A 16,940-nucleotide genomic window follows, 5' to 3' on the forward strand; every position below is an offset into this window, starting at 1 on the left:
GAGGCGGACCGTCGGACTGAAGGGCTTGGAGGGTTCGAGATGTCCGGTGTTCAGGTGAGTGATGTGTGCATGAGTGCAGAGGTAAGTGTGTTTGGTGTGTGTAAAGTGTTTAAATAAGTTTTACTTACCTTTACAGCCTTCCTTCCTTCAGGTCTCGGGAGTCCCTCATCTCACCGGCACAGAAAGCAGAATGGCTGCGAGCTGTCAAAAGTTGCAACATTCAGCTTTCTGTTCTGGAGAGATCTCTAAATCATCCTGAGAGGAAGGAATTAACTTAGTGTACAGATTGTCAGTGTTTGACAGCTTCAAAGAGCTGTGAAACACTGATATTTCATCTGTCAAAAGCTCTTGACAGATGAAATGTCAATCTGTAATGTCACCTTTTGCGGGGTGGCCCTTAATTGGCCTGCTGAGCCCGCTGGGTGGGCTCAACAAAGTCAATCAAGTGAAAATCGCATGTGTTGGCCACAACTCGATGGAGGCTGGACTACAACCCCGAAAGTTGTAGTCCCGCCTCCTACACGCCTCCAGTATCAAAATCCAGCACTATGCCTCTATTTATAAAGCCGAAGGTCCTGTATGCCACCTTCAATGATTTGTGTATGTGAACCCCCAGGTCTCTCTGCTGCACCCCATTTAAAATTGTACCATTTAGTTTATATTGCCTCTTGTCACTTTTATTTCCAAATGGATCACTTCTCTGTATTAAATTCCATCTTAGATGTGTCTGTCCATTACACCAGTCTGTCTGTCCGCTTGAAGTCTGCTACTATCCTCACCACCTCTTCTACATTTCCAAGCTTGGTGTCCTCTGCAAACTTTGAAATTATGCTCCCTATACCCAAGTCCAAGTCATATCCAAAAGTTGTGCAGATTTGATCCCTAATTACTTTGCCCAGATTGCATTGCTTAAAACCCTTCAACATGTGCTACAGTATATTGTAGTTGGTAACTACAGATGCCAAATGGGTAAGTAACAATTAGTCTGCTTTAATCGTGAAACACAGTTGCAATCAATTTAAACACTTTGCCTTTAATTACCAAATTTTGATTCCATACAGTGTGTATTTTGATCGAAACTCAGTCTCAGCTGGCTTGTGTCTAAGAAGTAATTATTTTTCAGGTGCCGTGGGCAGCACTGTATTAATCTGCGTGGCTGCTGTGAGAAACTACCTGTTTACGCTTGGGAATTTTCTTGATGTAAGTCTGCTGCACTCGGAGCAGAATACAAAACAGGACCAAAATTTTTCCTGTCCTTATTTGCTTGTGTTGTGCATCATGCCTGCTGTAAAGCCTCATGAAGCAAAAAAAAAAGTGTAAACAAATGGTGGAGCTTTCTAATGGGGGTTGTGTTGAAAATGTTTAGCAAGACGTTGGATAGGAAGGAGAGCTGAATGTTATTTCCTTCATGTCATATGCAAGTGACCATGATGTGTCTGGAATGATTTATATCACTGCATTGCATGTTCCTTAAAAAAAAAGTTATCTACTACTCTGTTGAGATACCGCGGCCAACGTGGGAGTCGAGACCAGAGTTGGTGAAACACAACTGCTTTAATCTACATCATGGCAAAGAGAAACTGGAAAAGCCCGCGCAACTACTTAAATACTCCCCAGACAGGAAGTGCTCCCGGCAGCCTGTCCCTGCGGGAAACAAGTTGCTGGAGGAAAGGGCCCCCGGCTGGGGGCGCCTGCTTAACTGTCCGTGCCGCCGTGAGCGGATTATGTCCAGTGGTGGTGTGTCGCCACAGAGCTCCCCCCAGAATCCGCTTAGGAGGAGTGGACGAGTCGTGACGGTGGTCTAATGGTTCTGCCGGAGCGGCTCTGAGTGGTCGCCAGTCTAGTTGGTGGGGCCGGGCGGTTCGCCGCCGGCTTGCTGGCGGGACGGCCTCTAGTTGGAGGTCGGGCCACGGGGACCTGTTCCCCTGGTTCTGTGTGTGCTGGTTTGAGCCGGTCGATGGAGACTGTGTCGACCCTGTCGCCGAGTCGCAGCTTGAAGACCTTGTCCCCGGTTTGTAGTACCTCGTACGGTCCGTCGTACGGGGGTCGCAGGGGTCCGCGGTGCGCGTCGTGTCGCACAAAGACGAAGCGTGCCTGCTGTAAGTTTGGCGGGACGTGTGGTGCGAGTTCGCCGTGTCGGTTGACCGGAAGTGGGGCGAACTGTTGAGCGGAAGAGAAAGAGTTGAGCCGCTGCTGTTCGGCCGACCAAGGCGTGGTAGCCTCCGGGAGGAATTCGCCTGGTATGCGCAGCGGTTGTCCATAGACTAACTCCGCTGCCGAGGACTGGAGGTCTTCCTTGACCGCGGTGCGTAGGCCTAGTAGCACCCATGGTAGGCGGTCAGTCCAGGTACTGTCCTGCAGGCCGGCGCGGAGTGAGGCCTTGAGTGACCTGTGGAAGCGTTCACACAGCCCATTGGCCTGCGGGTGGTACGCCGTGGTTCGGTGGAGCGTCACCCCGAGGTTGCGTGCTGTGGCCGTCCAGAGTTCGGAGGTGAACTGGGCGCCTCTGTCGGAGGTTATGTCGGCTGGTACGCCGACCCTTGCGACCCAGGTGTTAACGAACGCCCTGGCGATGTCGGCTGTGGTGGTGGAGGTCAGCGGCACTGCCTCAGGCCAGCGTGTGTAGCGGTCAACCATCGTGAGGAGATAAGTTTGGCCATGCGATGGCGGCAGAGGACCGACGATGTCGACGTGTACGTGGTCGAAGCGGCGGCTGGGTACCTCGAAGTCTCCCAGGGGTGCTTTTGTGTGCAGCTGTACCTTAGCCCGTTGGCAGGCGAGGCAGGAGGTGGCCCAAGTCCAAACATCTTTGCTGAGGCCGCGCCAGACGAAGCGCTGGGAGAGGAGTTTGACGGATGCGCGGGAACCCGGATGGGAGAGCCCGTGTAGCGCGTCGAAGATGCGGCGGCGCCAGGTTGCAGGGACGACCGGCCTGGGTTGGCCGAGTGAGACGTCGCAAGTGACTGCCGTGGCTTCGGGCCCATGCACGACCTTGGCTAGGCGTAGCCCTGGCAGGCTGGTAGCCGCCGAGAGGAGGTCTGGGTCCGTGAGTTGGGCCGCTGCTAGTTGCGCGTAGTCGGCCGCGAGGTGATTCGCGCAGATGGCGTGACGGGAAAAGCAGTCAGCGACAACGTTGTCTCTACTGGAGACGTGCTGGATGTCCGTAGTAAACTCGGACACGGCCGCGAGCTGGCGTTGCTGCCTAGCGGACCAGGGTTCGGTGTGCTTGGCCATCGCGTATGTGAGCGGCTTGTGGTCCACGTACGCGGTGAAGGGGCGGCCCTCCAGGAGGAACCTGAAATGGCGGACCGACAGGTGGAGCGCGAGGAGCTCGCGGTCGAAAGTAGAGTATTTGACCTCCGGGGGGCGCAGTTGGCGGCTGTAGAAGGCAAGTGGCTGCCACGCGCCATTGACCCACTGCTCAAACACGGCTCCGACCGCGTGGTCGGAGGCGTCGGTGGTGAGCGCGACCCGGGCATCAGCCCTCGGGTGCGCGAGCAGGGTGGTGTCGCCACAACTCTTCCATTAAGATAATGCACTTTAGACATTTTTATTTACAAAGTACAGCAAATGTCTAATTACTGTCTCATGTTGTGCAAGATTGATTTAACAATGTAATTAACACAGGCACACAGCAATATCATTAAGAATGTATATAAAGATAATAAAGCTAATGTGAAAGATGCTGTAATTTAACAGGCGTTGATGTTTGGGCAGTTAGACTGCATTTGGAAATCTTTTGGCTTACAAGTCAGCTTTGTGGGTATAAACAAACTGGGGAGAGCAGGGTAACCAGCAATTGTGCAGTGTGGCTGCGTCCAGGCAACTGCAGTATTTTGAGCACTGCAGATTTGCTGGAAGCGTTTCAACAATACAGCCTCCATTCAGATGCTTTTCTGTGTAGCTAGAGGTTTAAGTGCTGACAGGCTCATTTACAGCCATTTTTTACATAGACCAGCAGTCCTGACATGTAATTTGGCTGCCGTAGTTTATTCTCCCTAACTGGTGCTTATGCTTTTACATAATTATTTACATTTTAATTGGGAATTGTGTCCTTTATTAGCAGAGGCATGGAATATAAGAGCAGGGAGGTTATCCTAGAACTGTATAGTTAGGCCACAGCTATACTACTGCGTACAGTTCTGGTCACCACGTGACAGGATCGATGTGACTGCATTAGAGAGGGTACAGAGGAGATTTATGAGGATGCTGCCAGGACTGGAGAATTTTAGCTATGAGGAAAGATTGGATAGGCTGGGGTTGTTTTCTTTGGAACAGAGGAGGCTGAGGAGAGACTTGATTTGAGGTGTATAAAATTATGAGGGGCCCAGATAGAGTGGCTAGGCAGGACCTAGTTCCCCTAGCCGAGAGGTCAATAACCAGGGGGCATAGATTTAAAATAATTGGTAGAAGGATTAGAGGGAAGTTGAGGAGAACTTTTTTCACCCAGAGGGTGGTGGGGGTCTGGAACTCACTGCCTGAAAGGATGGTAGAGGCAAAAATCCTCATCACATTTAAAAAGTACTTGGATATGCACTTGAAGTGCTGTAACCTACAAGGCTACGGACCAAAAACTGGAAAGTGGGATTAGGTTGGATAGCTCTTTTTCGGCTGGCACAGACATGATGGGCCGAATGGCCTCCTTCCATGCCATAAATTTCTGATTCTATGAATACCAGGTTGTACCCTGCATGCATGCAAAAAAAAAAAGAATATGCACAAGATAAGTCTGGGTGTTTGTACAATAAAGCCTCTGAGGTTCAAGTACATAACTGATCGTGAGCATTGTGGGTGTGATGCTATTATACAGCAGACAGATTTTAGAATTGTAGTTTGAGGGAAGCTTTCTTCATATGGACAAGTAATCTGTTTGATTTCAAGTTTGATCAAACTTGCAAAAAAAGGTATAATTTGATCCATCTGTGTTTAATTTAATGCATTTTTTTATTGCTACGAATGAGTGCCAATATTTTAAGTGACATTTCCAGTGTTGTGACTGTAGATACTGGAAATAAATGAAGGTCACAAAGGATATGTGTTTCTATGCTGTAGGTCGCATAATACCCAAGGCAGTTTAAAAACTATGGATGTACTGTTGTATGTACGGTGTAGATACTTTCATACAGTAGTCAGTTTTCCAGCTGTTGATGGTCAGTCTTGTCAATTGAATATGCATTTGTATAATTTCCAGAGCTGGATAACAAATACCAGCCACAAACAGTAAATAGTTTGTTTGAATATATGTCGAAATATTTTAGAATGTAAATTTCTTTTTTTTCCTTCCAGCAAGGAAAACCTTTCGTGTTTGACAAAGTGTTTTCTCCGAACACGAGTCAGGAACAAGTTTACAATGCATGTGCCAAGCAGATTGTTAAAGGTAAGTGGTGCAGAGTATAGCTTTCAAGTTACTGAAATAAGAACATAAGCAATAGGAGCAGGAGCAGGCCATATGGCCCCTCAAGCTTGCTAGAAACATAGGGAACATAGGAACAGGAGTAGGCCATTGAGCCCCTCGAGCCTGTGCCGCCATTCAATGAGGTCATGGCTGATCTGCGACCTAACTTCATATACCCGCCCTTGGCCCATATCCCTTAATACCTTTGGTTAACAAAAAGCTACCAATCTCCAATTTAAAATTAACAATTGATCTAACATCAATTGCTGTTTGCAGAAGAGAGTTCCAAACTTCTACCACCCTTTATGTATGAAAGTCTTTCCTAACTTCACTCCTGAAAGGTCTGGCTCTAATTTTTAGACTATGCTCCCAGTCCTAGAATTCCCAACCAGCGGAAATAGTTTCTCTCTATCTAACCCATCTGTTCCCCTTAATATCTTGAAAACTTCAATCAGATCACCCCTTAACCTTCTAAATTCTAGAGAATACAACCCTAATTTGTGTAATCTCCCCTCGTAACTTAATCCTTGAAGTCCGGGTATCATTCTGGTAAACCTATGCTGCACCCCCACCAAGGCCAATATATCCTTCCTAAGGTGTGGTGCCCAGAACTGCTCACAGTACTCCAGGTGTGGTCTAACCAGGGCTTTGTATAGCTGCAGCGTAACTTCTACTCCCTTGTATTCTAGTCCTCTAGATGTAAAGGCCAGCATCCCATTAGCCTTTCTGATCATTTTCTGTACCTGTTCATGACATTTTAATGATCTATATACCTGGACCCCCAAGTCTCTTTGGACCTCCACTGTTTTTAGCCTTTCACCATTTAGAAAGTACTCTGTTCTATCCTTTTTAGGTCCAAAGTGGGCGACCTCACATTTGCCTGCATTGAAATCCATTTGCCACAGTTTTGCCCATTCAATGAATCTGTCGATATCCCTTTTTGTAACTTTATGCTTTCATCTACTCTGCCGACAATGCCGCCTATCTTTGTGTCAACGGCTAAATTGGATATATGAAAAATCTGCTCCACCATTCAATAAGATCATGGCTGAACTTCCATAGCAACTCCCCTTTCCCGCCCTAACCCCATATCCCTTAATTCCCTTCGTGCCCAAAAATCTATCGATCTCAGTCTTGAATATACTCATCGACTGAGCATCCACAACACTCTGGGGTAGAGAATTCTTATTTTCTAGTCTTACAACAATATTTTATACCAATATTTTTTTTTTCGTTTGAGCATGTTGTCTTGCACAAAGTACTGTTTGTAGCTCCAAGTGTGGAATTGTGTTCTCTGTGTTTTTTATTAAAAACTCTGTTCCAAGCACACGGGTAAGATGAGCAGTTGAGGGTGATATTGAAGAATTGATGAACACAGGCACAAATTAGGCTATCTGAAATCAAAACAGAAAAAGCTGAAATGCACACCAATCCGATCAGCATCTGAAAGAATGAGAGCGTAATTTCTGACCAGCTGTGCATTGCCAGCATTTTCTGTTTTGACGATAGATTTTCATCTACTTGCAGCTGTCTGAGATCAAGGGTTGTTTGTTTGGTAACTCTAGCAGAAAATAAACTAGACAACAACAACTTGCATTATCTCTCCATATTTTAAGGAAGGATATACAGGAAACCCTTTGGTACCTGGCACCGACGGGACCGGGACCGGGCCGGATGATTAAAAATTCCGGATGACGGAGAGGGGTATCTACCGAGGCTATTTTTAACAAACAAAAATAAAATCCAAGAAATGTGCAGTATACAGTAATTGGGTACTCACCTACAGAATGTTGTGTTAAATGGATGGTGGAAGATGCTTGATTAAGTACAGTACTGCCAGAGACTACCGGCAGCGCGGGAGAGTCAGACTCCTGTTATTGAGGTGTTCCGACTTCCGACAGCGCCAAGAAGCCGAGTAGTGGCAGTTTGGAGAACTACCCCCACTGACTAACTCGGCCACCGCGGGAGACTCGGACTCGGCAACATTTCCGGTATTGAGGTGTTTTTTTCGGAGCATGAATTTTGCCGGTTAATAGAGAATTCCGGATATTTAGGTGCCATTTAAACGAGAGTTTCCTGTAAGTGCAGAGAAGGTTCACGAGGTTGATTCCTGGGATGAAGGGGTTGACGTATGACGAAAGGTTGAGCAGGTTGGGCCTATACTCAGTGGCGTTTAGAAGAATGAGAGGTGATCTTATTGAAACATATACGATTCTGAGGGGGATTGACAGGGTGGATGCTGAGAGGATGTTTCCCCTAGTGGGGGGTATCTAGAGTTAGGGGGCGTAGTTTCAGAATAAGGGGTCGCCCATTTAAGACGGAGATGAGGAGGAATGGCTTCTCTGAGGGTCGTGAATCTTTGGAATTCTCTACCCCGGAGAGCTGTGGAGGCGGAGTCATTGAATATATTCAAGGCGGAGATTGACAGACATTTGAACTACAAGGGAGTCAAGGGGTATGGAGAGAGAGCGGGAAAGTGGTGTTGAGGCCAAGATTGGATCTTATTGAATGGCGGAGCAAGCTCGAGGGGCTGATTGGCCTACTCCTGCTCATGTTTCTTATGTTTTTATTTATATAGCGCCTTTAACGTAGTAAAATGTCCCAAAGTGCTTCACAGGAGTGTAATCAAACAAAATTTGACACCGAGCCACACAGAGATATTGGGACAGGTGACCAAAAGCTTGGTCAAAGAGGTAGGTTTTAAGGAGTGTCTTGAAGGATGAGAGAGAGGTGGAGAAGCAGAGATGTTTAGGGAGGGAATTCCAGAGCTTCAGGCCTTGGCAGCTGAAGGCACGGTTGCCAATGGTGGAGTAAAGAAAATCGAGGATGTGCAAGAGACCAGAATTGGAGGAGCACAGTGATCTTGGAGAGTAGTAAGGCTGGAGGAGGTTACAGAGATAGGGAACGGCGAGGCCATGGAGGGATTTGAAAACAAGAATGAGAATTTTAAAATCAAGGCATTGCTTCTCTGGGAGCCAATGTAGGTTGGCGAGCACAGGGGTGATGTGTAAACGGGACTTGATGCAAGTTAGGATGCAGGCAGCAGAGTTTTGGATGAACTCCAGTTTATGAAGGGTGCAAGGTGTGAGGCCGGCGAAGAGGGCGTTGGAATAGTCGAGTCTAGAGGTAACAAAGACACGGACAAGGATTTCAGCAGTAGATGAGCTGAGGCAGGGGTGGAGACGGGTGATATTACGGAGGTGGAAGTAGGCGGTCTTGGTGATGGAGAGGATATGGGGTCGGAAGCTGAGCTCAGGGTCAAATTGCATGACAGTCTGGTTTAGCCTCAGCCAGTGACCAGGGAGAGGGATGGAGTCGATGGCTAGGGAACAAAGTTTGTGGCGGGCCCAAAGACAATGGCTTTTGTCTTCCCAATTTTTAATTGGAGGAAGTTTCTGCTCAGCCAATACTGGATGTCGGACAAGCAGCGTGACAAATCCGAGGCAGTGGAGGGGATGAGAGAGGTGGTGATGAAGTAGAGCTGGGAGTCGTTATGGAACTTGACACTGTGGTTTTGGATTATGTCACCAAGGGGCAGTTTGTAGATGAGAAATAGAAGGGGGTCCAAGGATAGATCCTTGGGGGACTCCAGAGGTAATGGTATGGGAGTGGGAAGAGAAGCCATTGCAGGTGATTCTCTGGCTAAGACTGGATAGATAGGAATGGAACCAGGCAAGGGCAGTCCCACCCAGCTGGACTATGGAGGAGAGATGTTGGAGGAGGATGGTGTGGTCAACCATGTCAAAGGCTGCAAACTGGTCGAGAAGGATGAAAAGGGATAGGTTATCATGGGCACAGTCATGTAAGGAGCCATTTGTGATAATGGTCATTTTAGTGCTGTGGCAGGGCAAAATCTGATTGGATAGATTCAAACATGGAATTGCAGGAAAGATGGGCATGGATTTGGGAGGCGACAACATGTTCATGGACTTTGAAGATGAATGGCAGTTTGGAGATGGGATGGTAGTTTGCAAGGCCAGAGGGGTCAAGGGTGTGTTTTTTAAGGAGGGGGTGATGATGGTAGCTTTGAAGGGGCCACTACCTGAGGAGAAGGAACCATTAACAATATCAACTAACATGGGGGCCAGGAAGGGAAGCTGGTTGATTAGTTTGGTGGGAATAGGGTTGAGGGAGCAGGAGGTGGGTCTTAGGGACAAGATGAGCACAGAGTGGGCATGAGAGGAGATAGGAGAGAAACTAGAAAAAGATGCGCGTTCAGGGCTAGGGCTGGGGCCAACCTTGGGAGGAGTTTGGCTTGGTGAGCTGGGGAAGGGAGGGAAGCAGCTGAACGGATGGTCTCGATCTTCGTGATAAATGAGCTCCTCACACTTGTTGTTGGAGGTGAGGATGACGGGGACAGGGGAGAGGGGTTTAAGAAGATGGTTTGTAATGGATGAGGCCGTACCAGGGGAAACGACTAGGGTGAGAGAGAGTAATGGTTTTAATGGGGACAAGGACATCGAAGGTGGAGGTGAGCAGAAATGCCGTGGTGAATGGAGGGCCAACAACTCAACAGTTGGGAATTTGAAAGTGCCGTTGTAAGTGACTTTGGGGACGAGTTTTTTCCAGGGGCAGACACAGAAGGAAGTGGGGTTGGAAGGGAGAAGGGGGATGTGACAGGAGCATGAAGCAGGAAAATTACTTCATACTTGCTTCTATATTGTTACTAAGATTCAGACTGGAGGAAAATACACTCCATGTTGTCTATATAGATGTAAAACAAAGAATTAGTTGTAATATCAGACTGAAAGGATGATGAATCTATCTTGCAATTTGCTGACTAGACTTTAAATGCATTTACTAAATGTGTTCTTGGCATAACAGAACTTCATTTATACAGATCAACACTGTAAATTGTTTTCCTCCTTGCTCCATTGAGGTTCTTTTTCCCTTTATTTCATCCTCGTTCTCCTGCACCCCCCACTAAAACATTTGGGGGAAAAAGAACCTAGCTCCCGAAATTCAGCGGGAGGTTAGCGGCGCCGGTAGCCAGTAGCGCCCTGTGGTGCTGCGCCGCTGGCGATGACATCATTGCCATGCGCAGCACCCCGCTCGCGTCCCCTTACCTACCGCCGGACGCTATGTCCGACAGGGTCAGGGTGGCGTTTTTGCGGCCGGGGCGGCGATAATTAAAGGGCAGATACTGGGCGGCCATTTTTTTTTGGGCTGCCTGCCAGCACCTGACCCCTCTGGCCTCCTCCTGTGGGGTGCCAGCTGCGACCAGTCTTTTGCCGGCACCCAGCTCCCCGGTGGTCCAGCAGGGCCCCGGTGCGTGCTGTGCTAGACCCCTCCCCTTTAATCAGGGGAGGGAGGCCTGCAGTACCACGGGGCTACGTGCTGACGAGTGTGGCGCTGTTGCACGTAGTGCTGCGATATTCAATGGGAGCACCCCAAGAGGGAAGGGAAACGCTTCCAGTAGCGCCCCAGCTCCTGCTTGGGGTGCTACCATTCAATTTTGGGCACGGGGGCGCTAACTTTATCGCGGCGTGACCCAGTTTTTCCCTCTTGCAGTTTGAAAAGATATGACTTTTAAGTGGTTTATATAGATGTTAAAGATCCCATGAAGAGAAGCAAGGAATTCTCCTGATGTTCTGGCCAACATTACTCCTTGGAACTATTACCTATCTTTTAAGAATGGATGCAGGGTTTGCCTGCATCACAAGTTTTCAAACTGAGATCTGTGAGGTCATCCAATTTCTTCCTGCGTGTCCAAAGATTTCTGTATGTTGTCTATTTGTTGATGAACACACTACAGTACTTCTGTTGCTGTATGTTTTCTGCAATGGTTACAGTGGCCCAGAATTTCCTCAATGTGATTTACACTGCTGTTGCCTCTTTACAAAAAAGTGGTACATCCACCACAGACCTCTAGAGGGAGACACGTGGTGGTTTCCTGGCTATGCTCATTTGCATATCTAGTGGTGCAACCATGTAAAAATCAGTGTAAAACTGACACAAGCAGCTGAACCAGTAGGAAACTTATGTGCAGCCTTTCAAATGCACATTCCTGCTCTCTTTTAGCTTGCAACGTATATGTTGGATACAGAGGTGTAGCCAGGCATAGGAAATCTGCACACGTTCAAATTGAAAACAAAGGCATACAATGTTGCGAAGATTAGTGGTAGGCCAGATGATTGGGAAATTTTTAGTAATCAGCAAAGGATGACTAAAAAATAATAAAGAGAGAAGATAGATTATGAGAGTAAACTAGCAATAAATATAAAAACAGACAGTAAGAGCTTCTACAGGTATATAAAAAGGAAGAGAGCAGCTAAAGTAAACATTGGTCCCGTAGAGGATGAGACTGGGGCATTAATAATGGAAAACAGGGAAATGGCAGAGACTTTGAACAAATATTTTGTATCGGTCTTCATGGTAGAAGACACTAACAACATCCCAATAATAAATAATCAAGGGGCTATAGGGAGGGGGAAACTTAAAACAATCACTATCCCTAGAGAAAAAGTACTTGGTAAAATAATGGGACTAAAGTTCTAACATCTGTCATTGGGGAAAAAGCTGGAGTCTGTTATTAAGGAAGTAGTAGCAGGACTTTTAGAAAATCATAATAGTCAAGCAGAGCCAGTTTTATGAAAGGGAAATCATGTTTGACAAATTTGCTGGCGTTCTTTGCGGATGTAATGAGCAGGGTAGATAAAGGGGAACCAGTAGCTGTAATGTATTTGGATTTCCAGAAGGCATTTGATAAGGTGTGGTGCCACATAAAAGGTTACTGCACAAGGTAAGAGCTCACGGGGTTGGGGGTAATATATTAGCATGGATAGAGGATTGGCTAACTAACAGAAAACATCCTTGCAGGGAGGTTTGCTAGTGCTGTTGGAGGGGGTTTAAACTAACTTGGCAGGGGGATGGAATACGGAGTGGAGCTATAGTAGGGGGTGATGCACAGCCAAATATAGAGGAAAAAACAAGTCAGTCTGGAAGGCAGAGCAAATATGTAACATCACAAGGGAATATGGGAAGGCTGGATGGCATTTATTTTAATGCAAGGAGTCTTACGAGTAAGGCAGATGAATTGCAGGTGTTGATGAACACATGGGAGTATGATATTGTTGCTATCACAGAGACATGGTTGAGGGAGGGGCAGGACTGGCAGCTCAATATTCCGGGGTATAGAATCTTCAGGCGAGACAGAGAGGGGTGTAAAAGAGGAGGGGTGTTGCAATATTAATCAAGGAGTCAATTACTGCAGTAAGGAGGGATGATATCTTAGCAGGTTCCTCTAATAAGGCCATATGGGTAGAACTTAAAAACAAAAAGGGGGCAAGCACTTTGCTGGGAGTGTACTATAGACCCCAAACAGTCAGGGGGAGATAGAGGAACAGATATGTAGGCAAATCTCAGAGAAGTGTAGAAATAATAGGGTAATAATAGTAGGGGATTTCAACTTCCCCAATATTAACTGGGATAGGCTTAGAGGGTGCGGAATTCTTAAAGTGCATCCAGGAGAGCTTTTTGAGCCAGCATGTAGAAAGTCCTACAAGAGAGGGGGCGGTACTGGACCTAATTCTAGGAAATGTAGATAGGCAAGTGGTAGAAGTGTCAGTAGGAGAGCATTTTGGTGACAGTGACCATAATTCGGTGAGTTTTAAGGTAGTCATGGAAAAGGACAAAGAGGGACCAGAAATAAAGGTTCTAAATTGGGGGAAGATCAATTTTAATATGATAAAGCAGGATCTGGCCCATGTGGACTGAGATCAGCTACTTGTAGGAAAATCCACATCAGAGCAGTGGGAGTCATTCAGAAAGGAAATAGAGAGAGTACAGCGCCAACATGTTCCCAAAAAAGGTCAAGGGTGGGACCAACAAGTCCAGGGAACCCTGGATGTCGAGGGATATACAAGAATGCATTAGGAAAAAATGGGAGACTTTTGGCAGATACAAAGGACTAAAAACAGTGGAAGCCCTAGAGGAGTATAGAAAGTGCAGGGGGGTATTTAAAAAAGAAATTAGGAGAGCGAAGAGAGGGCATGAAAAAACACTGGCGGGCAAAATAAAGGAAAATCCCAAGGTGTTTTATAAGTATATTAAGGGCAAGAGGATAACCAGGGAAAGAGTAGGGCCAATTAGGGACCAAAGTGGCAATCTGTGTGTAGAGCCAGAAGATGTAGGTGAGGTTTTAAATGAATATTTTGCATCTGTGTTCACTATGGAGAAGGACGATGTAGGCATAGAAATCAGGCAGGGGGATTGTGATATACTTGAACAAATTAGCATTGAGAGGGAGGAGGTACTAGCAGTTTTAGCAGGCTTAAAAGTGGATTAATCCCCAGGCCCAGACGAGATGTATCCCAGGCTGCTGTTTGAGGCAAGGGAGGAGATTGCAGGGGCTCTGACACAAATTTTCAGAACCTCTCTGGCAGCAGGGGAGGTGCCAGAGGACTGGAGGACAGCTAATGTAGTACCATTATTCAAGAAGGGTAGTAGGGATAAACCAGGGAATTACAGGTCAGTGAGCCTAACATCAATGGTAGGGAAATTATTGGAAAAAATTCTGAGGGACAGAATTAGTCTCCACTTGGAGAGGCAAGGATTAATCAAGGATAGTCAGCATGGCTTTATCAGGTGGAGATCATGTCTAATCAATTTGATTGAATTTTTCGAGGGGGTGACTAGGTGTGTGGATGAAGGTAGTGCAGTTGAGGTAGTCTACACGGACTTTAGTAAGGCTTTTGACAAAGTCCCGCATGGGAGACTGGTCAAGAAGGTAAGGGCCCATGGGATCCAGGGCAATTTGGCACATTGGATCCAAAATTGGCTTAGTGGCAGGAGGCAGAGGGTGATGGTCGAAGGTTGTTTTTGTGACTGGAAGCCTTGTGTCCAGTGGTGTACCGCAGGGATCGGTGCTGGGTCCCTTGCAGTTTGTAGTGTATATTAATGATTTTGATATGAATGTAGGAGGTATGATCAGTAAGTTTGCAGATGACACGAAAATTGGTGGAGTGGTAAATAGCGAGGAGGGAAGCCTCAGGCTACATGACGATATAGACGGGTTGGTCAGATGGGCAGAACAGTGGCAAATGGAATTTAACCCTGAAAAGTGTGAGGTGATGCATTTTGGGAGGACTAACAAGGCAAGGGAATACACAATGAATGGTAGGACCCTAGGAAGGACAGAGGATCAGAGGGACCTTGGTGTGCATGTACATAGATCCCTGAAGGCAGCAGGACAAGTAAATAAGGTGGTTAAGAAGGCATATGGGATACTTGCCTTCATCAACTGAGGCATAGAATATAAGAGCAGGGAGGTTATGATGGAGCTGTACAAAACGCTAGTTAGGCCACAACTGGAATACTGTGTGCAGTTCTGGTCGCCACACTATAGGAAGGATGTGATTGCATTGGAGAGGGTGCAGAGGAGATTCACCAGGATGTTGCCTAGGCTGGAGCGCTTCAGCTATGAAGAGAGACTGGACAGGCTGGGGTTGTTTTCCTTAGAGCAGAGAAGGCTGAGGGGGGACCTGATTGAGGTGTACAAAATTATGAGGGGCATAGATAGGGTAGATGGAAAGGAACTTTTACCCTTAGTAGAGGGATAAATAACCAGGGGCATAGTTTCAAGGTAAGGGGCAGGAGGTTTAGAGGAGATTTGAGGGAAAACTTTTTCACCCAGAGGGTGGTTGGAATCTGGAACTCAGTGCCTGAAAGGGTGGTAGAGGCAGGAACCCTCACAACATTCAAGAAGCATTTAGATGAGCACTTGAAACGCCATAGCATGCAAGGCTATGGACCAAGTGCTGGAAAATGGGATTAGAATAGAAAGGGCTTGATGGCTGGCACAGACGCGATGGGCTGAAGGGTCTCTTTCTGTACTGTATAACTCTGACTCTGAGAGAGTCGGGATAAATGGGTCATTTTCCGGTTGGCAAACGGTAACTAGTGGGGTGCCACAGGGATCAGTGCTGGGGCCTCAACTATTTACAATCTATATTAATGACTTGAATGAAGAGACCGAGTGTAATGTAGCCAAATTTGCTGATGATACAAAGATGGGTGGGAAAGCAAGTTGTGAAGAGGCCACAAAGAATCTTCAAAGGGATATAGAGAGGCTAAGTGAGTGGGCAAAAATTTGGCAGATGGAGTATAATGTGAGAAAATGTGAGGTTATCCACTTGGTAAGAAAAATAAAAAAGCAAATTATTATGTGAATGGAGAGAGATTACAAAATGCTGAGGTACAGATGGATTTGGGGGTCCTTGTACATGAAACACAAAAAATTAGCATGCAGGTACACCAAGTAATTAGGAAGGCAAATGGAATGTTGGCCTTTATTGCAAGGGGGATGGAGTATAAAAGTAGGGAAGTGGTGCTACAACTGTACAGGGTATTGGCGAGACCACACCTGGAGTACTGCATACAGTTTTGGTCTCCTTATTTAAGGAGGGATATACTTGCATTGGAGGCAGTTCAGAGAAGGTTCACTAGGTTGATTCCTGAGATGAAGGGGTTGTCTTATGAAGAAAGGTTGGGCAGGTTGGGCCTATACTCATTGGAGTTTAGAATAACGAGAGGTGATCTTATTGAAACATATAAGATGCTGAGGAGGCTTGACAAGATAGATGCAGAGAGGATGTTTCCCCTCGTGGTAGAATCTAGAACTAGGGGGCATAATTTCAGATTAAGGGGTCGCCCATTTAAAACGGAGATGAGGAGGAATTTCTTCTCTCAGAGGGTCGTAAATCTGTGGAATTCTCTACCCCAGAGAGCTGTGGAGGCTGAGTCTGTGAATATATTTAAGGTGGAGATAGACAGATTTTTGAACGATAAGGGAGTCGAGGGTTATGGGGAGTGGGCAGGGAAGTGGAGTTGTGGCCAAGATCAGATCAGCCATGATCTTACTGAAAGGCGGAGCAGGCTCGAGGGGCCAAATGGCCGACTCCTGCTCCTATTTCTTTTGTTATGTTCTTTGTCCTCGGCAGTGGCAAATTGGCAAGCTTGTGATGCAAAGTTGATTTGATGCCCCAAGGGATCCATCTGGGAAATTGCTACTGTGCCACTCCTTGCTGATCCACTCACACTGATCCTGACTGCAGCTCCTACCCGAGGCTGCCTGTTTTTCTTTTTGCCCATAACACAACAGTCTTGATACAACATGCAGGCGGGGCTAGCAGTGAGCAGGTCATCATACAAGAAGAGTATATCTGTGAACAAGGAACTACGAGGGGGTGGGGGTTGGGTGGGGGTGAAGAGCATCTTTGTAGACTTGAGGAGATGGCTGGGGGAAGACTACCTCTGTCGACAGGGCGGGCTAGGTGAAGAGTGTAGACTTGAGGAGGTTGGAGGGGGATGAATGCTTATGTGAACACGGGGTGAGAGTGTTTGTGACCTGGGGGAGCGTTAGAAGGAGAGTGTGCTTTTACAAAGGGAGGAGGGGAGTGCCACAGTGAAAGGGGCAGTGACTTGTTCAGATCTCTTTTTGGGGAAGTGATGGTCTGGTTGGTCTATGGAATATGGATAAATCCAAATGTCACTTGTAGAAATCAAAAAAATTATAATATCAAGTTTTTTTTTAAAGTATTTAAAC

At 46.8% G+C, this 16,940-nt stretch overlaps 1 protein-coding gene across 2 annotated transcripts in view; it reads left to right on the forward strand.

The window, feature by feature from the left end:
- kif5c (kinesin family member 5C) overlaps positions 1–16,940 on the forward strand; it is a 235,563-nt gene that overhangs the window by 102,997 nt on the left and 115,626 nt on the right. For both annotated transcript variants that reach the window (XM_085986689.1, XM_085986690.1), the window contains exon 2: positions 5,287–5,377. In XM_085986689.1, the coding sequence (XP_085842815.1) occupies positions 5,287–5,377 (91 nt within the window). The remainder of the gene's footprint in view (positions 1–5,286; positions 5,378–16,940) is intronic.

Source organism: Somniosus microcephalus, chromosome 4 (genome assembly GCF_052327205.1).
Source record: "Somniosus microcephalus isolate GS21.2 chromosome 4, FLI_Smic_1.0, whole genome shotgun sequence".
Lineage (NCBI taxonomy): Eukaryota > Metazoa > Chordata > Chondrichthyes > Squaliformes > Somniosidae > Somniosus > Somniosus microcephalus.